At 29.2% G+C, this 22,398-nt stretch overlaps 1 protein-coding gene across 2 annotated transcripts in view; it reads left to right on the top strand.

Moving 5' to 3' along the window:
- Positions 1 to 22,398, top strand: part of LOC107450915 (protein O-mannosyl-transferase Tmtc3) — a 120,794-nt gene that overhangs the window by 26,839 nt on the left and 71,557 nt on the right. Inside the window, exon 1 of one of the 2 annotated variants that reach the window (XM_087154205.1) lies at positions 3,897 to 4,072. The exons of the other annotated variant lie outside the window; for it this stretch is intronic. Coding sequence (XP_087010331.1) covers positions 3,989 to 4,072 — 84 coding nt within the window. The 5' untranslated portion in view covers positions 3,897 to 3,988. Of the gene's footprint in view, positions 1 to 3,896; positions 4,073 to 22,398 lie in introns of those variants that run through there. 2 annotated transcript variants of the gene reach the window in all.

The following is a 22,398-nucleotide window of genomic DNA, read 5'->3' on the forward strand; positions in this document are numbered from 1 at the left end:
CAACACCAAGAGATGACCGTTACATTGTCCTCCAGGCGAAAATAAACCGTTTTCAGTCAGCGAGCGCCATATCTCAGCAACTGTGCTCAGCAACAGCAACCACAGGACGACAAGTATCAAGATTTACAGTGACCAGACGCCTCCACAAAGGTGGCTTATTTGCTTGACGTCCTGAACGCTGCATACCTTTAAAAGTTAGCCATCGGTGGCACCGTTTAGAGTGGTGCAGAGAACACGAAACTTGGACACCTCATCAATGGAGTCGCGTCCTCTGCACAGATGAGAGTCGTTTTAGTGCTACAAGCGATTCTCAACGTCAGTTGATCTGGAGAGAGGTTGGAGCTCGATTTCATCCCAATAACATCGCGGAAAGAGATCGTTACGGTGGTCCTGGATTTGTCGTCTGGGGTGGCATTATGTTGAACCGGCTGACTGAGCTTCAGATCTTCGACCGAGGTTCTGTAACTGGAGACCGCTACTGCAATGAGGTAATCCTACCCCATGTGCGTCTGTTCCGAGGAGCCATTGGACCAGACTTCATTTTTATGGATGAAAATGCCCGGTCACACCGTACTGCTAATGTTCAAGAGCTACTGGAAAGTGAAGATATCACACGAATGGATTGGAGCATGTGTGGGATGCATTGGGGAGACGTCTTGTGGCACGACAGTATCCTCCTGGTAACACCCATCAGCTGAAAGATGCGTTAAAGGAGGAATGGAGACGTTTACCCCAAGAACTCCTGGATGATCTGGTGCTTATCGTGGAGAGACGATGCCAAGCAACAATTACAGTAAGGGGAGGGCATATCCCATACTAGGGAACATCTGCCAGTTGTACTTACGCTTCTTCAGGCTATCATGTGTAACGCCACTATATGTCAAATAAAGCCTTTTTTTGTTCCATACCCTACTTTAAGCTTTATATTCTTTTCTGCGCCATTATTCTTTTACCATCATTTAAGTACAAAATAATGTACATCATATTCAAATTTCATGTCAATCGGATGATTTCTTGTAGAGTTATGACAAAAAACGCACTTGTCGCTTAAGTTTTGCACACCAGTGTACTATTCAGATCTATAAGTGAACATAAATCATTTTTCTAAGTAATCATTTTTTGAAATAGCATTTAAAATTAAAAGTATAGTGTGATAACGAATTTGGTGAGTTCACAACTGTAATTTAATATTTTTGCTTACCAAACGAACGGAAGTGCATTTTTAATACGATTTTTGCATTCATCACTTCATGCAAGTAGCTGAAAGTTAAATTCTAAATCATTTAACGAATCTTTTTACCCGTAATTCATAATAGAATATTAATGTAAATTGCATCAAAAAATATTAATTGTAAAGCTGTTGTGGCGTAACTACCACTGCGATTATTAAACATGAATTCACTAATATATATAAGACATGCTAACTTGATTCAATCTTGAGGTACCTTCTGACAGATTAAGGTTGGTATTATCTAATGGTCTTACCCCACAGCTGTTAATGAGATCAGACACTGATTTAAATAACTTTATCTTAAAATGTAATGATGAATTAAGTTATTCTAATAATAATAATAATATAAACAAACATCTTAAACTCTTAATTTAGAAAGCAAACAAAATCAAAAACGTAATAGTAACAGTATAGGTAAATAAATACCTTTAAATTAGGGAAGCAAAAATATTTATAAGGAAACAAAACCTTTATGACTATATCAATTTCATGCTGATGACAACCAAAATAATAAGAAAATTAATGTGAGAAAACTGGATTTTACCATGTGATTTTTTGGCTAATAAAAATGCACCAACAACATTAGAAAACTTTGTTAGATCATTATGTTTTGATGTTATATAAAGAAATAATCTCATACTACTAACTTAACTGCCTTTTACTGTCAAAATGTGAATTTTGTGAGCTTTTGATCTTTAAATATAGTTTTAATTTTCCATTTCTTATTCACTTTATCTACTTAACTTTGCATCGTATTAACTTTGCAATTTTCACTAAAAAACTTTTTATTTCTTCCCTGTTGTTCATCTTTGCAACTTTTGCTTTGTTTTTTTCACTTGTATCATAATTGTTTAAAAAAATATTCTTATTTCGTATTCTTTTACTGCTTTACAAGAAAAGAATGGACGTGAAGAAATAAAATGGATTTAGTTAGGTTTTGCCTGTAAAAAAATACCATTTTGACATTAGTATCTAATTTTTTGCTTGCATTATGAAAAATCTTAAAACGAAAACAAATGTTCTATGTGTAGTAAAAATAGTAACTTTTTCATAATGAATTGTTACCAGGATTTTCTACTTCTCTGATTGTAGAGTTTGGCAAAAAATGGAAGGTGTTAGGAATTTTTAATGAATGTTATTTAACTTACATGCAAAAACAATTTTTAGGAGAAAACATTTCTTAAATTTTGAATTTAAAAAGTCAACTTCAACAAATTTCAGAATATCCCTACTTTAAAAATATTTTTTTAAAGTAAGAAATTTAAAAATGGGTTTAAAAATTTATTGCATTAATTCTCAAACAACTACGTCAAAGTTAATCGTTGCAGCATTGGATGTGAGGAAGCGCCTGATTTCCTTGAAACAACAGTAAAAAATATCTTATTAAAGAGATGAAGACATCTTGGGTGTTATGTAAAGACTATACTTAATGTACTTAAAGATTGCATTTTTCAATTTCTTTTACACATTCCTTCTTTAATGTTTTTTTAATTTCATATAGAAAAAGATTGCAAACTTTATACAATATCAGTGCATTAGTATTAGACAATTATGCACACTGCGCGTATAGTTTTTTTTTCCAAAGGGTCTGCAGAAACAATTTTGATCAGATAAATTTTATAAGTTTTAGATAAAAGGCTTGTAAAATATAATATAAAAATTTTTTCTTATGTTTAAAGTCAAATGAAAGTAAATATTTTAATATTAAAAAAGCAAATGCGTTTAATTTAACTGTCCAAAAGCTGCAGATTTACTTTAAATTATGAACTTCTGAATTAAAGCAAGAAGCTCTCATTTTTTAAGCTATGAGTTTATATCAGTAGTATTGAAAATAATTTTTAAACGTTTTTAGATAAAAATCTGACAAAATACATTCAAATATAGCTTTTTCGCATGTTTGAAGTTAAAACAAGGTAATTATTTTAATATTTGAAAAGGAAGAGAACAAATTCGCTTTCTTTAACTTTCCAAAAGCTGCATATTTACTTTAAATTATGAACTTCTATCACCAGAACTCTTAATGCGAGAAACTTTCAATAGTTATGCTATACATTTATATATGCAATAATAATAATAAATTTTAAAAGTTTTTAGACAAAAAATCTGAAGAAAATATATTCAAATATTGCTTTTTCGCATCTTTGAATTTAAAACAAGGTAATTATTTTAATATTTAAAAAAGAAAAGAACATATTCATTTTCTTCAACTTTCCAAAAGCAGCATATCTACTTTGAATAGTGAGCATCTATAGCCAGAACTAATTAATACGAGAAGTTTTCAATAATAATATGTTGTTGTTATTTTTTTCAGAAGTTGAAACTGGGGTTAATATAATCAGTACTACATTAATATAGAAAGTAAAGAACAAACTCAGACAGACTCTCTTTACTTTAGTTAACAACAGAGTAAAATCGGAGCAATTTACGTAGCTAAACAACCCTAGGTGAAGAATCTCAAAAAAAATAAAAACCACCTGAAGAATAAGGAATCTTTCCTTTTATCTTTTCTTCCAACACCTTTACCTTCTCCCATCATCTCACTTTCAGAAACTCTCCTCCACATATTTGAAAAGGATAACTTGACTTTTATTGGTTCACACAATCCCATGGCAACCGACAGTGGCGCCCCCATTCACTTCAAGAGGCATTCCGGAAAGAGTGAGTTTCCCAGTATTGGGATAACTTTTGAGTGGAATAGTAACAACTCAACTCAAGAGAGAACATTTCGAAGTTTCTTCGGCGAGTTTGTTTTTTAATATGAGTCGGACATTTCGGAAGAAAAGTTTTGTCCTAACACCTTGCGTAGAGTCACAACCCATAAATGAAAACGGGAAGCAAAAGGTATGTTATGAAAAATAGTTGGAAAAAAGCGATATTTTTTTGTTGTGCTCTGCAAACTGGTGGAATGATTTACAAATTAACAAACAATAACAAATATATAATAAATTACAGGCAAAAATTATTTAATAAATATTTAATTATATAATAGATGGCAAATTATAATTTTTTTTTTATAAATGGATAACTTTTAAAAAATGATATTACATTTTTGAAGATAGCTTTTACTACAAAATTTCAAATAAGTAATATAAATCCTTGATGACAAATTATACCGACTAATTATTCAAATAAATAATTAATAATGCTAAATAAAACAAATAATTTCAAATGAAACAAATAATTCTAAATAAAACAAATATATAGTAACTGATAAGTTGTTAAATTATACCAACTAATTAACACAAATAAATAATTAATAATTCTAAATAAAACAAATAATTTCAAATAAAACAAGTAATTCTAAATAAAACGAATAATTCTAAATAAAACAAATATATAATAACTGATAAGTTGTTAAATTATATCAGCTAATTAACACAAATAAATAATTAATAATTCTAAATAAAATAAATAATTTCGAATAAAAGAAATAATTCTAAATAAAACGAATAATTCTAAATAAAACAAATATATAATAACTGATAAGTTGTTAAATTATACCAACTAATTAACACAAATAAATAATTAATAATTCTAAATAAAATAAATAATTTCAAATAAAACAAATAATTCTAAATAAAACGAATAATTCAAAATAAAACAAATATATAACAACTGATAAGTTGTTAAATTATACCAACTAATTAACTCAAATAAATAATTAATAATGCTAAATAAAACTAATAATTTCAAATAAAACAAATAATTCTAAATAAAACGAATAATTCTTAATAAAACAAATATATAATAACTGATAAGATGTTAAATTATACCAACAAATTAACTCAAATAAAAAATTTATAATTCTAATTAAAACAAATGTATAATTACTGACAAGTTGTTAAATAAGTTACAAAATATAACAAACGATACTGTGATCTTGAAAATTTAAATGAATGATATTTATAATAGATGACGAACAAAATGAAATATGAAATGACAAGTGACAGTAAATTATAAAAAGATATAATTAATGATAAATTATAACTAAAATAAATGCGGGACAAATTGTAACAAAAATATAATGTGAGAGAATTTATAGCAAATTATTTCTCCTGGCAAAAAATGCCCATTTTTTAATAAATGCTAAATATAATAAGTGACTAATTATTACAAATGGTAACAAATACGTAATATCAGAAAAATCATAACAAATGGTAAAACATGATAGCATATAATACCCAATTTTTCCTTTTCTCTCCCCTCTCTCTTTCTCTCTCTATCTTCCTTTTCTTTTATTTTATTTTTTACTTATTAAACTAATTTTTTCTAAAATTTCATTAGCTTTCACACAAATTGGAATTTCGAAAAAAAAAACTCTCAAGAAATTAACAAAACAAAAATGGCTCATGTAGTTCAGCATGTCAAATTTTTACTCTGTCGTTGCACTTCAACGGGTAACAGTTAAGCTTGCCTGGTATATCTTTTTACAAGTTTAACAGTTAAAGTAACTCAACAAATATTCTTTAATTAATTATCGAATGTGAGTTTTTTTTATCCAATGTACTCCTTGTGCATTTTTTATACAACCCATTCTAATTTCAATTTTTTAACTTTTGCAGTTTTCGTGCAAAAAAAAATGTAAGCAAAAATATCTTGAAGAAAGTACTTAAATTGTAATAACATTCGAACGAATTAGAAATCTGTAAAATTTCAGTTCGTAAACAAATATAGCACATAAAATTTCAACTCTGTAGTTTCATTTCTGTGGTCTGTAGAATTGCTCACATGATAGTGCTTACTGAAAGTTTAACAGTTAATAATTCTCGAACTAATTATCGGATGTTATTTTTTCATTTCATCGACCTTCCTATACATTTTTCTACATAATTTCGTAATTTCTATGTGTGTGTGTTTGTGTTTCTATGTGCAATAAATTGCTAAGATTGATTAAGTTGTGTTAGTAATAAAACGTTGTTTCGTGAATAAATAAGTTTTGTTAGTAAGCAATTTTTCGCCAAAGCTCAACGAATTTCCAATTACTATAATTTTTTTTTCAATTAAATGAATACCCAAATCTAAAACAGTAAATAATAAATTTTAATTAAAAAATGAATTGAAAATAACTATATTTAATTTTTACAGCGCTGTTTAGGAATTGAAAGACAGCATAGCCAAGTATATGAGTATTTATAGAAAAATTTAAAATTATTCTTTACGTTTATCTGACACATTTAATTGCTATTTAAAGTGGATTTTTGCAGGCAAAACAGTTTTATTTAAATTTTTTAAGCTTAGATGAAAGATGTTTCGCTTTTAAAATTTTTTCCTATTTTAATATTGATAACCAGGAGTTGAGACTTAAGCTAATCTAAGCCTTAAATATGAGTACTCAAATATGTAAATATGTAAATTATGTACGTTTAGTAATCAAAAGAGGAATCAAAAATCATGTATAAAGCAGTTAAATATAATTCCAAAGGAGCGTTGCGCAATGCAGCAGAAATTCCATAAGGAAATTGAAACCAATAGAAAATTTTAAAGAAGAAAACAATGAAAATAATGAAAAATATAAAAATGACAACCGAAGCTGGAATCTTCGGAGGTACCAGCTCCGGAAGTCTTAAAAAAAAAAAACTTTTCTCTCGAAGGATGACTTCCGGAGCTGGTACCCTCCGAAGACTCCAGCTTCGGTTGCCATTTTTATATTTTTCATTATTTTTATTGTTTTCTTCTTTAAAATGTTCTATTAAGTGCGTTTAGGTCATCTATCCGCTGTTCGCGTGCAACCTTGATCCTTCTGCTTAACGGTCATAGGGATCATGTGTTGGCTACTACTTTTTCAAGTTGTTACCCACATGAGCATTGGCCATGACTGATTAGAGCCACTTTTTAAATCACTTTCGATTATCATTCCGTTAAAATATATATACATTTAACTATATATCGCTATATTTTCAGAATTTAGGTTATTTATGCTATTTTTTTAACAATTAAATACAGTATTTCTTTAATTTTTCATAACTTATATCAGCCTACGCGTTTGTTTCTAGAGTACGCATTTTAAATATAGCATGCGAGCAACTTGAAACAGAGGGATGGAAAATATCCAAAAAATATTCGCAATCTGTAACAAAAAACACCGTGCCAATTTTTGAAGCTACTCAAAAGATATTATGGAAAGTTTAATCTGTAACAATGGGTTTCAACAATGAACAATGAAATTTGAATGATGAACAATGAAATTTTAACAATGACAGACTTTCACTTTAAGGTAATATATACTTTTGGAATTAAAAACTTTTCTTAGAAAAATCAATTGTTTGAAACTAAAAAGTTTCGTTTAAAAATTAATATTTAGAAACAAAAAGTTTTAGTATTAGAGTTTAAATATAAACGTCTAGACATTTAACTATATATCGCTATATTTTCCAAATTGAGTTCATTCATGCTGTTATTTAACGATTAAATATAGTATTTCTTTGATTTTTATAACTTATATTAGCCTACGCTTTTGTTTCTAGAGTATGCCTTTTAAATATTGCATGCGAGCAACTTAAGATGGAAAATATTGCAAAAAGATCCAAAAAATATTCGCAATCTGTAACAAAAAACACCGTGCCAATTGGTGAAACTACTCAAAAGATATTATGGAATGTTTAATCTGTAACAATGGGCTTCAACAATGAAATTTGAATGATGAACAATGAAATTTCAACAATGACAGACTTTCACTTAGGATAATACATACTTTTTGAATTAAAAATTTTCTTTAAAAAATTCAATGAGTTTGTTTAGAATTAAAATTTTTCGTTTAAAAATTAATTATTCTTATCAATATTTGGTAACAAAAAGTTTTAATATTAGAGTTTAAATTTGAACGTCTTGAAATTCAAATGCCTTTTGGTAAATATAACTTGACGGTTAAATACAGTGTTTCTTTTATTTTTGATAATTTATATTAGCCTGCATGTTTGTTTCAAGAGCACGTATTTTAAATATTGCATGCAAACAACGTAAAGCAGGGCGATGAAAAATATTGCAAAATGATCCAAAAAATATTCTGTAACAAAAACAATCTGTAACAAGAAACACCGTGCCAATTGTTGAAGCCACTCAAATGATATTTTGGATAATTTAATCTGTAACAATGGGTTTCAACAATGAAATTTCGTATTTTCGATATTACGCTCGAACTTCATGCTCTCGATTAGTGACGAGTTTTTATAAACCAGCTCAGAAAATTTCCAAACTGCAGGGGGGAAAAACTTTCCAAATCAGTTATTTCGTTCCCGAGTTATTAGCGAACATCAATGCAGACAGAATTTCCCTTCTAAATACAGTAGAGTCCCGATTATCCGAGCCCTCATTATCCGAGTTTCTGCTTTAACCGAGCTATCAAATATTTCAAGGATTTTTTAAGCCAGTTAACTCTTTATTTTTAAAACTACCGCCGAAAAACAAATCTGAATTTTATCTTCCCAACACTCAGGAAAACGAAATCCAACAACTTGATCAGATGAAATGATCGTTATTATCGTCAATAATGAAAATGTAACTAGCGAAGATGGTGAAAGCAATGACGATGGAAATCCACACATAAAAATCTCGCATACAGATGGACTAAAAGCTATCAAAAGTGTTATTGAATATGCAGAACAACAAGAAGAGACGACACCAGCCTTCCCGTTGTCCCTAAAAAATGGCGAAAATTTGCTGCAGAAAAGTACCAAAGTAATGTAAGACAAAAAACGATTAAAGGACTTTTTTTAAGTAAAAACTCCTTAAATTCTCGTAAAGTATGCGTAAGTGTTTCTAAGTTAGCTTTTTAATTATGGTATGAATATGGTACATGTATGAGGTGTACTCGTATAAATCTAGTGTTCGTTAAATATATTACATTCATACCTGCTCTTTTTCTTTCTTTTTTTATGCTCTTCGTTTTAACCGAGTTTTTCGGTTATCCGAGTTAATCGTGGTCCACATTAACTCGGATAATCGGGATTCTACTGAATACAAAAAAGATATGATAATATCACAAATCGGTCTTCTCCTCTATCAGTTTCTTTGTATACAAAATGTCCGCTATTAAAACATAGTATCTAATTTTGCAAAAAAAAAAAAAAATAGTAGTGTTGCCAATGGAAACTATGAAATACAGATCGATTTATAGTACCACATAAAAGAATGATAAATGTATAAAGATTCACCGATATAAGACGATATTTTAACTTTATAAAAATAAATTTTATCATTATTAGCAGTTATATGTAATAGCCAAAAAATAATCAATATATTAATAACCAATTTACTAACATTTCACAAGAATATAGAAAAACAACTTTCTGTATGGATTTGTGTAATAATTCTTAAGTACTCTAAATCAGTGTTCCCCAACCCCCGGTCCGCGGACCGGTACCGGTCCGTTGATCAAATGGTACCGGGCCGCCCATTCCATTGAAACGGAATTTAAATTCCTAGGTTTAAACCCCAAATTAAAAATATCTGTGTTCCATTAAAATTTTATTTATTTAAAAAAAGTGGCCCCCGAAGGTAGTGACATAAATTTTTTAATGTTTGTAATGTATCATTGTCTCCGATTACCCCCAGATGGAACCGAACCAGATGGAAAGAAACAAGCTCAGGGTTCTCATTGATTTAAGGTTCTAGAAAGCTAAAATGTTAAATCACTTTATATTTATATTTTGGTGCAACTGTATTTTATTTTGATGGCATGTTTAAATACAATTAAATTAAAATTAGTAAATTAAAATAATCTAGAATGTAAACAATCAACGCCCCCCCCCCAGCGGGCCGCGGTAAAATTATTAAACGTTGACAGGTCCACGGTGATAAAAAGGTTGGGAAACACTGCTCTAAATAATAAATTAATACAAAAAGCATAGCATTAACACATCACATTCAGATTTAATTTAACAGTTTTTTTCAATTATATTTTAAATGCAGTCAGTTTATGTTGTTTTTTTTTTCTTAATAATGTCATCAAAACATTACATAATAACATTCGCAACTTTTTGCTCAAAACCAAAAAGATAGCAAGATTTAAATTGCAATAAATCTTCCATTTCAATTAAAATACAGGAAATGATAACTAAATCAAATCCACGAGCAGGAAATAATTATTTCGTTCGGCAGGTAATTCGATTTAATTTATTCCTATCCGAAGTTGGATTAATTACAATAGTTAAGTCTTCGCGCAAATGAGTGCGAGTAAGAACTTCTATGTAATTGACCTGAGAAATTCTTTCAATTACTATTTCATCTCCTTTACTAGAAGCACAGTTAGTGATTCGATGCAATATAACTATAATATATCTCTCTAGATTCAATTTGTTCCAATTAGTGGATTAATAGCTAGATATGTTCTGGAAACAATTTTCTACCTTCTGGTATTTTCTAATCCTTTATTCTATGTCGATTATATTGTGTTCTTGTACCCTTATACGTGTAGCAAAAATAAATCTCCCTGGTAATATATGTCTTTTTATAATATATATTTCATGAAAAGAGAATAAAAAATGCGGAGATAAAAAAGAAATAAAACAATAAAAAAAAGCTTTTAACGAGCATTTTTTACATCTCAAAGCGCTGATTAGAGCTTACACAGAGAAATTAATTAATACAACTTGTGAAATAAACTTGAGCGCAGAAAACAATTTAATAAAATATGGCTTAATTACTTTCTTGTTCGAGATACAAAATAGTTACTTTGTACTTTTATACAATAGTTCTTTATAATACATATTATTACTATATAATATCAGTTAATGTAGTTTTTATTAGAAATTCAAGTCAGTAGAAATTCACAAGAAAAAATTTTACTAGCACAGTGTCTCTTTCATTAAAGATTCAGCTTAATTACTTTGAGCCTGTATATAGTAATAATCTATAATGTCAAATAATATTATCCTCAAATAATATCATAGTGTAATTTTTTCCCATACAAAATTACATTCTTTAAAGTGATGTCAAAACTTTGTTCAGCTAAACTTTTTCGACTATTATTAAATAAAATGATTAGAAATAATTATTTGAATTATTTTTTGCGTTTAATTATCTTTCGATAAATGAGTTTCATAATCGAGTGCAAAAATTTTTCAGTTCAGTTCTCGAGACATTGCGAAATGCGAAAAAAGTAAAATTATCGTTTAGGAGTTCTAAACTTTTGACAGCTTTCCTGACCAAACTAACTCTTATCTTGAGGGTCAAGATTCATAACCATCAGAAAACTAAATGTTTATTTAGAGAAAGTGATATTTTTGCGTCTGATTTCGTTACTTAAAATATAGTCTGCACTAATTAATTATGACATTTAAGGTGACCCCCTCGAACCATTAATATTAAATTTTAATACGTGAAAATTTAATCATTAGATCAAAATTTATTCATAAAGATTCGTATTTTTATAGAATAGAACTTTTTTCCACTAAGCTAATCATTTCTGTGATGAGTTAAAATTTTTAAATAGAAGTAACAAGTAATATTATGTCCCATGTACTAGGATTCAATGAGCAAAAATAAAACAGAGTATTACATTTATAAATATGAAATTAATGTGAATATTTCCGCTAAAGTTAAAAGCTTGAAGAAAAAAACGTTATACGAAGAAAAAAGATATACAGACTATTTCTTATCCATCTTAACACTTCAACGAATAAAATATTAACAGCATATTTCCTCAGTCTGAAACTTGTAAATTTTGGTTCTATTCCATAATCTTAATAACAGATCATACTGAAACAGCAAAATCATTTCTTTAATGATCAAAATAATTAAAACTTCTTGCTCTGGTTTATCTTTTAAATGTTAATGCTTATTCGATACGGGAACTTTTTATAAAATGTTGCATCGATTAATTATTTTGTAAATATAGCTTCCGATAAGGAATGATATTTTTTCGTGCGTTTCGTTTTACTTTGTTTTCTTGTTCTCACAATGTTTGGTTTTTATCGAGTTTTAAAGCGATAAGTGTATAAAGCAATTACCGTACTAAATAAATCAGTGAATTATTATTTTATTCATTTAAGGAAACGGTTTTAATTACTTCTTGCTTCTACAACTAAACATTCCGACAAGAATATATCTGTTATAACATGCTACTTTAGATCAATTTTTAAAAAAGTTTTATTAATGTTAATTATTGTTCTTCTTTTTATTCAAGGAAACAATTTTAATTAAACATATTTTTTGCAATGAACTATCATTGGATAAACATATTTTTTAATTGTATGCAGTTAAAATTTCAATTCGTTCTAAAAGTTCTTGAGATAGTAAAAGGTAAAAATAACAAAAAGTAAAAATAACATTAAGAAGTATAATCTTTAGACAGCTCTCCTGACCAAACTATTGGTACCCCATTTCCCAGATTGCTGTTAATAATTTGGGGGGGGGGGATCAGACATCCGTATCCATCGAAAAAAAAGGAATGTATGTTCAAAGAAATTGCGTTTTTCTTCTGATTTCGTTAATTAAAAATATCGTCTACACTAATTTATTATCATATTTAGAGCCACCCACTCGAACTATTAAGATAGGTTCAGAATTGTTGTAAGATAGGTTCAGAATTGTTGTAAGATAGGTTCAGAATTGTTGTAAGATAGGTTCAGAATTATTTGTATGAGGTGCATACACACATGCATATGAACATTCTGCTTTATTTGCATAGATAAATGAGGTAATGCCAGCTGAAAGTTAAGATGCAATTATTTTTCCCAAAATCTCAATTTTAATTTTAAAAAAGGAACATATTTTCCATTTTCAACCAAATCTTGTAGGTCAGATTGGTATGTGAATGTTAAATTAGAGAGAATTGATGTTGAATTTCAAGAAGATTCCAGGAGGCTTAAATGTTACATTTTATAAATAATTTTTCACCGCTATTTTAAATTATAAATTTTATACTTTTGAAATTGAAATTTAAAAGCCTGAACTATATCATATCTAATTTATGCTTTTTAAAAAATGAAAATGTTTTTTAAAAAAAAGCAAAAAGGTCTAATAGGCAAAAAGTCAATTCTGCCTATTAGACTAAAATATTATCTTTCATTTGGACTAAAGCAATTTGATTGATATGTAGCAACAGTAACAACTTCTTATACCGACTTTGAAATTTTAAATTTTGAGAAAAGAGTTTTTTGTTATACAACCTTACTATAAATGTTAGATACTTATGCAACCCATACAAATTATTTTACACTTAGAACATTTATTCTAAAATTATGGCAAAATAACCAGTAGCAGTCTTTCCATCCAATTAACCGTAAATTTTAACGTAAAGAACATTTTTTTACCTTTACGGTTTTGCAACCGTTTACAATTAGTATTGTTATAAAACTATGAATACAAACTTTACGGTTTTTTAACCATTTACAACTAGCATGGTTTAAAAACCGTGAAAAAGAAATTTAACTGGACAAAGAAACTAGGCTTTTTGTTAAGTAATGGGTACTTATAGAGTGCAGGCCAAAACTTGGTGAACGCAGGACACTGGAAACTCTTCGTGTGTTGAAGGGGAGGGAGGAAATATTGTGATGTCAACGCTGGGACTCGCACCACAGGATCGGTCGTAAAATTAACCCTCTGATCAACAACAGATTAACCCTCTCGGCTATAATATGTACGCAGGTGAAAGGAACTAAGGTAGGCTTAGTTAGTGTGGTAAAATTCTGGTTGTTTAACCGTATTAAGTGAAAGATAATAAGCTGTTTTTCTCATAGTTAACAGTTTGATTACCATCCTATTTACGGTTATTTGACTGTTTTGTTTGAACACATAAAAATAACTATTAAATAAATTGTTATTTAACCATTTTTTCCGGGAAATTTCTAACAGTGTAACTTGATATACAAGTAAATACAGAATTTTTTTGATTAAACTGTTATGTAATGTTTAAGAACCATATTTCCCCTCTGCTATTCAGTGCAAAATATTCTATATTTAAAGCAGTTTTACACTGAATAAGCCCTCTCAATATCCTACAACCGCATCAACTATTAAGCATGTTTCAAATACAAGGACAATATCTTACCTCCTTTGAATGAGATTGAACTTAACGTCCTTGGCATGAGACAACACCTAAATTAGGTTTCTCTGTCATATCAACTATTCTAGGAAATGCCAAGAACAGGTTTAAAATGCACCGAGAAACCGAGCTGAATACCGGCGTTAACTAAGCGCTTACTTACTCCACTGAGTTCTATTAAAATTTAATAAACAGCTCTCTTGCTAACAGAGAAACAGGCGACAGGTCAAAAGGAAGGACATGGTAAAAGCTTTAATTTCAACTGTTACCTGGACATATACTGACCTGAAATGCTGTCTTTTGTTAAATTCTGCATTTGAGAAAGTTACTATAATTCTAGAATTAATTGCGTTAGATTAAATTTTCAACAAATGCTCTATGTTTATTGTCTTTGGAATAAATATTGTAACTGGTGCAGGAAATGGACGAAAAAAGGTTTGGGATGCATTTTTTTATTAAAATTAACACTTACATTTTTTATAAAACACTTACAAAAGGGTCACTTTCATAAAAGAGGCTAAACATGAAGTATATTGAAACATTAAAATTATGCAGCAAAACTGTTAATTTGGCTCATCATAAGAACACCATGTGTTAAAATCGAAGCATTTTCATTATTAAAACATAAATTTGTAATATAATGTCTTAAAATTGAAATTTGTATACATAAAATATTTTATTAAAAATTTCAATACAAAAAATAAATAATAATGGAATGAGATTTGTAATGTAAAATATTTGAAGGATAATTTGTAATCTAATGTAAAAAAAAAATTCGATATTTTCAGAATTGGCATTTTCTACCAATGATTGAACATCTTGTAAGTTTATAGTCGGTGTTGAACAGCAAACTCAACTTTAAGTTCACGGTCGTTCAACACCGGTAGTAGTTCAATTCCATAGCCTTATAATTTTGAACCTAACCCAGAAGATAGCAGTAGAAGGGAGAACTCCTACTCCTAAAAAGAGAATATTGCTACCAACAATATCCATCTCTTTGATGAAGCTCTGATATACACCATGAATTCACGTCCTCTTTTCACTTAACTTGCGTAATAGTGTAGTTGTTAACCCAACTCAGAAGACAAATAACTTTTCAATATTGGATAACAACCATCTTTTTTCTTCTTTTTTTTTAGTGAAATTTGCACAACCTTCATTAATTTAAACGTAGGAATATTTCTCATTCCTAACTCGACGTCACTGCGACGCATACTTATGAAGTTTTTTCTTTTTCATTCCTACATAGTGCTATAAATTTCAGCTAACGGTCATATCAGAATGATTTTTCCCCCGTAATTTGCGGACTGGGCTGCCTAATGACTTTTAGAAAAAGATTCAGAGACATAAACATATATATATACACCGAAGAGCCATTACATTATGACCATCCTCCATCTATAACAATGGGCTCGCCCAGATTTTCATGGTTTCTCGACCAGGAACAATGTTTTCATAGGGCACATTAGAACCCATAATCCTCATAGAACAATCCCTAACGTCTGTAAGCTACTTGAACATAGTTGCAAACCAGGTTCACAAATTCATGGCAACAGTTTTTCCTGAGGGGGATGGTGTTTACCAACAGGATAATGCCCCATGTCATAAGGATCGAATAGTCTTGGATTGGTTCAAGGAACATTCCAGTGACTTCCAAGTCATGTCTTGGTCCCCAAATTCACCTGACCTTAATCCGATAGATCATTTGTGGTCCTACTCGGAAAACCAAATTCGCGCTGCCACGCTACCCTTCGCAATGTGAGGGAATTGCAGGGCCAGTTGGTGAGCGCTTGGTACCAGATAACTCAGACTACCTATCAGCACCTTGTGGAATCAATGCCATGGCGGGTGCTAACAGTTTTGAGGGCTAAAGGTGGTCCTACATGTTATTAGCAGGGTCATGATGTAATGGCTCTTCGGTGTATGTATGCTATTGCTTATATATTTTAGAAAGGACCAAAAATTAATAAATCTAAAGTAATTACTTCATAATTAAGTTTTTATTTACATAAACTATAAAAATACAAAATTATTCTGCAGAAGTACTTAATGTATAACATTGTGCCAAGAAAGCTAATTTTATATTTCTTAAAATTACTTAACATTTTATAGTTGTACAAACTATTTAGTATCCTTAGCGTGGAAAGTAATAGTTTGCAAAACTATAAAAATTTTAACATTTTAAACCAAAACCAACTGCGGAAGCTAAATGATGATAGCAACCTTCCCTTATATGATAAAGTTTAAGGCAAAAAAATTAAAGCACAAAAAGCAAAATTTAAACTTTTTTTTTTGAATAAATCTTTCAAAACTCATTCACAAAATCGTCCTAAAGTGTGGACGTTTCAACTTATATATATCCCATAAAATGTTCTTCTTTTTCGAAACAAAATTTTATTATAAAAGAAATTTCATTAAAATAAGAAAATAAAAAGAAATGCTAACTAAAGTTAGACAAACAGTAAAAAGAAATCAAAAAATAAATTTCAGCTAACGGCCATATCATAATGATTCTTTCCCCTGTAATTTGGGGAAATGGCTGCCTAATAAGCAATATCCTCGGAAAAATTTCTTCAAACGCCTAATGACATTTAGAAAAAGGTTTCGAAGACGTAAAAAAAACCTTTTTGGGAAGGAAAAAGTTCTGTAAGAAATGGAAAGATCGCTACTAATTCCGATTGAAATGCGTTACTAAATGGAAATGTTACATATGTACTGAATTTCACCGCCGCACGAGTGAAAGCACAAAAATATGCAAAATATAGAGGTTTTATGGAAAAAAAACGAAAAAGTCATTTTAAGATTAAAGTAGGAAAAAAAGGAAAAATGCTTTTTTGAGGAGCTTTTAAATAAGATTTAGGGTTTTTTTTTTTTTTTTTTTTTGAGGATGTGAAACTAAATTGATTTTTGAAATTTTCCAACTTGAAAGTTTATGTACCTCATATTTACTGATTATTTTTTTTAATTTTGAACTTATAAATTCTTTTAAAAATATTATTAATTTCTCAGTTTTTATAATTTAATACTGATACGCTGAAATTAAAACAAGAAACTGTTCTAGAGGCGTATTGAAATAATTTTGCTTTTAAAAGTATTAAGCCTTCTAAGCGTATTTCAAACTGTTTTAAAATTTCAAAAACAAAGAAATTGACTCTATCAGCTGTGTACAAAACTAAAATTAACTGCGTAATTGATTTTCGATATTTTCAAACTGGAAATGCTTAAGTACCTCATATTTACTGATTACTTTTTTTAATTTCAAATTTAAAAATTCTTTTAAAAATGTTATGAATTTTTCAGTTTTAAAAATTTAATGCTGATACGCTGAAATTTAAGCAACAAGCTAGTCTAAAGAGGTATATCGAAATAATTTTGCCTCCTAACCGTATTTGAATTTTCAAACTGCTTAAAAATTTCAAAAACAAAAGAATTAGCTGCATCAAACGGGGGGAAATTTCTGGCAAAATTACCCTACTGCGTAGTTTCTAGAAAAAAATGAGAGAAAAAAGAAAATTTTTGCTTTTCAAACTTTTAGTTCTTATTTCCCCACATTTAGTAAAAAATACGAAACTGAAAAGTAAATTTAACCGAATAAGCAGTTTTTATGCTACATTCTAAGGTACTATGATAAAATTTTGCCACGTTTACTAAATTTTTCCACATATTATAAAACTATCTTTTAATGTTAATGATACCAAGATCATTACCAAAGCTCTTCGCTAAAAACTATCGAGCTCTATGGTGTTCATAAAGTCAGAGACACAGTAAATTTTATCATATTTGCCCATACTTTTTTTTTCTCCGTGCAAAATTAAGTAATTTTGGCGAAAACACAAGAACAGATGTCTAAAATTTTAGATCAAATGCCAAAACAATATAATTTATGGGTTTTTTTATGAAAATGGGCGTAAATTATTGCAAAATCTTCATAGGTATTAGAAATCTGGTTTATTGTTAGCTGAAAAAAATATCAAAAAACATCTATAATTTAGAGGTCATTTTACTAATCAAAAATGAAAGAAATGGGCAATGAAATAATTTAAAACATTAAATTTTTTTTAAAATTTATATCAGTTTTTTTTTATTAATTTAACTTGAAAATCTTAATTTATATGAAAGAGGGATAATAACATTTTCCTCAATAAATTCTTAAAGATCTAAATTGCAATTGAGAACAATCTGAAAGGCTCTAAGAATTCATACAATTTTCATGAATAAAACTGAAAATAAATCTATTGCATGCATGTAGTATTATCTGACATTATTTTCAAACCAGATCTTGCGTGTTATTTTATAAATGACATTGCAACTTTAAATATGCTACAAAGTTTATCAAATTGATAAATAAACATAATCTATAAAAAAACTGATAAATCTATAAAAAAAATCTTTTTTACAAAAAATGTGTTTCTCACGCTCCAAATAAAGCGCCAACAGATATCTAAAGTATATTTAAAGCAAGCATAAATAATTTTTATTCATAAAACTGAAAATAAATCTATTTCACATATGTAGTTATTATCTGACATTATTTTCAAACCGAATGTTGCGTGTTAATAAATGACATTGCACTTTAAATATGCTGAAAAGTTTATCAAATTGATAAATAAACTAAAAGAAAAATTTTAAAAAAAGTGTTTCACACGCGCCAAATAAAGCGCCAACAGATATCCAATGTATATTTAAAGCAAGCTGTTTTATTTGCCACTACATAAAAACAATATTTATGTATCTAGCCAATGCCGCCATTCAAGCTCTTTTATCGAGTTGGAAGGAAAATCAATAAATTCACATTTTCCCGATAATATAGTCTGAAAACGAAACTGTAGAAAAGAACCAAACAATAACACAATTTCCGCCGGAAAATTCTCCAACAATAAAGATCATTATATATAATGTAATATAATGTATTCCAAACTCTTTTGACTTTCCGGATATTATCAAAACGGAAAACAAACTGAACATTTTACTCTCCTTGGAAACTTTTTTTTTTTTGCCGCTTTTATCATGGTTCCCTTCAATCGGTTTCCGATAATCACTCAGAAGCAAATACATTTCTTTCGTTTTTTCAGTCGAAACTTTCTTTTATCTTTCCCTTCAAAAGAGAGAATGTATTTATTTAAAATAAATAACTGAAAAAGTTGGAAAAATCTGTCAACATAATTCCGTTGAAGATGATGCATGCTTGTTATAGGAAGTAAAGACAAAGAAGTGAAATGATGGGAATGCTTCAGCGCCTTGGGAGAAAAAAGAACCCTTTAAATACATAAAAATCAATTCAAGATATTTGAAAATGAATCATTTTATTGACATGAGCTGAAAGCTTTTTTGTCTCAGATATTTTTAATGTAATGAAAGAAAACTTTTATTTTTTCAAATCTTATTGAGATAGAGAGCTAAAAATTTGCCTCGGGAAGTGTTACGGAAATTCATAAATATTTTATTAACCTAAAATAGAGTGTAAACATTTCAAATGCTAAAGTAAATATATTAAAAGCTAAGATAAATCTACTCATGGTGAAGATGATCTCAGTAACTAATATGTAACTTTAATAAAATTTGTAGCACTCAAATTCTTAAAGTTCGACAAAAGTTCTGATTAGTTGCATGTCTAATAGCTAGGTGGCAGCACAGTCTTTATAGACAACAAAGAGACTTTAGTTACTTCGTTAACTACGGAGAATTGTACGAACTCATAAATGTTACTACTTATTATTTTTAATTTTTTTTATTTTATTTTAGCTCATTATTTGAAATGTATTCTACTAAATTCGATGCTCAAATGATAGTTGTTAAGCATTCCTTAAATTTTTCTAAGTGATTATAAGGGGCCATTCAAATATTGCATAAGCACCGAATGGGCGGTGGGGGTCTGTGATTTTCTGATTTTTGCTGACAAGGGGGAGGGAGGGGATAGAGCTGTTGCCTCCTAATGAGATGACCCAGTTTCGAATCCCAGCGGTGGCTGACTGGTACGAATTCTGCTCCTGGCTGACACCGACCTCAATGCTGATATAAAATATCCTCAGTGGTAAATGGATCATGGGTTAGACTCCCCTTGCCGTCTCACTAACCGAGGGATATTTTCGTAGTTTTCCTCTCCATGGAACTCAAATGTGGGTTAGTAGAAGCAAAAAAGTCCTTCTCTAAGACAAAATTCCCTCCAATATTTGATCCAGAAGTTACCTTGTCTTTTGAATTGGGTTCAAAATTACAAGGCGGAGGAGTTGAGCATTGATAATCGTAAACTCAGAATTGGGACAGCTGATTTATGCCGGTTATATACTTTACAAGGGAAGTCCGAAAATGGACAAACTGTGCTTATGTAGCATTTGAATGGTCCTTTAGAAAGATTTTTAAAGTGAAATCCTACTTTAAAATTTAAGAAATAATAATTACGCTTAATCTCATTTCAATGAATGAAATGAAAAAAATATAAATCTCTATTAGTTACTTAATAAATAAAAAACGTGTTCATATAATTCTTCTTATAGTAACATTAGGTTGCCCATAGAGAGTCCCTTTCCTGCCAGAATATGACCCTAAAGTAGCCCAAAAATGTATCAGTGTTTAAATTCCTGTCAATAAAAGTGATGGATATAGCGTGATATTTCAGTAACATGGAATATTGATAATGACACCAGTTTCAATAACTAAGAAAAATGATAAGATATAATACATTTAATAAAGATTTTCAATTTTAAATAAATACTTTCAATTTCATTTGGAAAGTAATTAAAGAACTGATGTTTCCTATTGCAACATTACATACTCTTAACTTCTACAACACTGCCATTTTATGCCGACAAAAAGTAAAGTTATTTTTATTCCACCAAATATTGTCTGTTTGTTGAATTTGTTTTTACTTTCGAGTTACTTAGATTTCTTATTTTCATAAGAAATATTCGTGATATAAAAAAAACTGTGTCGTTTTGATACATTAAACTTGACGGAAATCATAAAATGCAGCTTTGAAGTTTTGAACTAAAGTTTGAATAATTTATTAACATTTAAATATATAAACACTTTGTAAACTCTTTGATATAGGTTTAATATACATTAAACTAGCTTAAAAAACACATTAAAACGCAATTGCACAGTATTTCAAAAATACTGATGCCTACTCCACTATTTTCAAAACTTATGAAGAAAAAGAAATGTACTTAAAATCAAGCTTACTTAATCTACTTATCTACTTAAAGTGCATATATTTGTATTAGGTAACTATATTTCAAATAATCAAAGAACTAATCACCCAAATTTACATGAAGCGAAAGATTTTATTTAAGTTTTGAGATATTTAAAAACTAATATCAAATTCCATTTTTTTTAAAAAAACTGAAAACTCTTATGACATATACTTACAAAGTAAGCACTTAAAAACAGTTCATTTAAAAATAAAAGAACTGTCGAAATTTTCCAAAAGCTCATGTTTATTCATATTACCCTTCCTGTTTCTCATTTTTATGTTTATAAATTTGATTGATACTTTCTGTAAAAAGCTAATTTCAATCTCTTTTAATTCAATTCATTACAAGAAATGTTTGTTTTAGATTTTAAAGAAAACAGTCATTAGTTTAAACTATAAAGGAAGTTTGAAATTATTTTTATGCTAAAATATCTTTTTTCATTGTGAAAAAATAAAATGCATAGCATTTAGTTTTCGTTTTTGATATAGATATTTGAATAAGATATCGATATAAGATATTTATGTAAGATTGAGGAAATTGGATTAAAATATTGACACATGCTTAGAAATAGCATGAACAATAAAAGTGTTATAGTACACAGTAGTATTAACAGTGCACAAATACTTATATTCAAACATAAATGTTAAACAAAACAAAAAATGCCAAAACTTTTCTTTCTGGATAATCAATCAACTAGTTTTTATATTTTTTTTATAACCGTCGTTGAACAGCCGACCTAATTTTCTGGGTTTACGACTACTAATGTTCAACTCCACAGCCTTGTAATTTTGAACCCAATCCAGAAGACAAGGGAACTCCTGAATCAAGTATTGGGAGCAATTTTGCCTTCGTGGAGGACTTTTTGATGGAGCTAACCCGCATTTGCGTTACATGGAGAGGAAGACCACGAGAACCTCCGAAGGTTAGACTGACGGCAAGGGGACTCTAACCCAGGATCCGTCTACCACTGAGAATATTTCACGTCAGCTCTGTGG

The sequence above is a fragment of the Parasteatoda tepidariorum genome, chromosome 10, assembly GCF_982258835.1.
Source record: "Parasteatoda tepidariorum strain Cologne lab strain chromosome 10, Ptep-v5.0, whole genome shotgun sequence".
NCBI classification, from domain to species: Eukaryota; Metazoa; Arthropoda; class Arachnida; order Araneae; family Theridiidae; genus Parasteatoda; species Parasteatoda tepidariorum.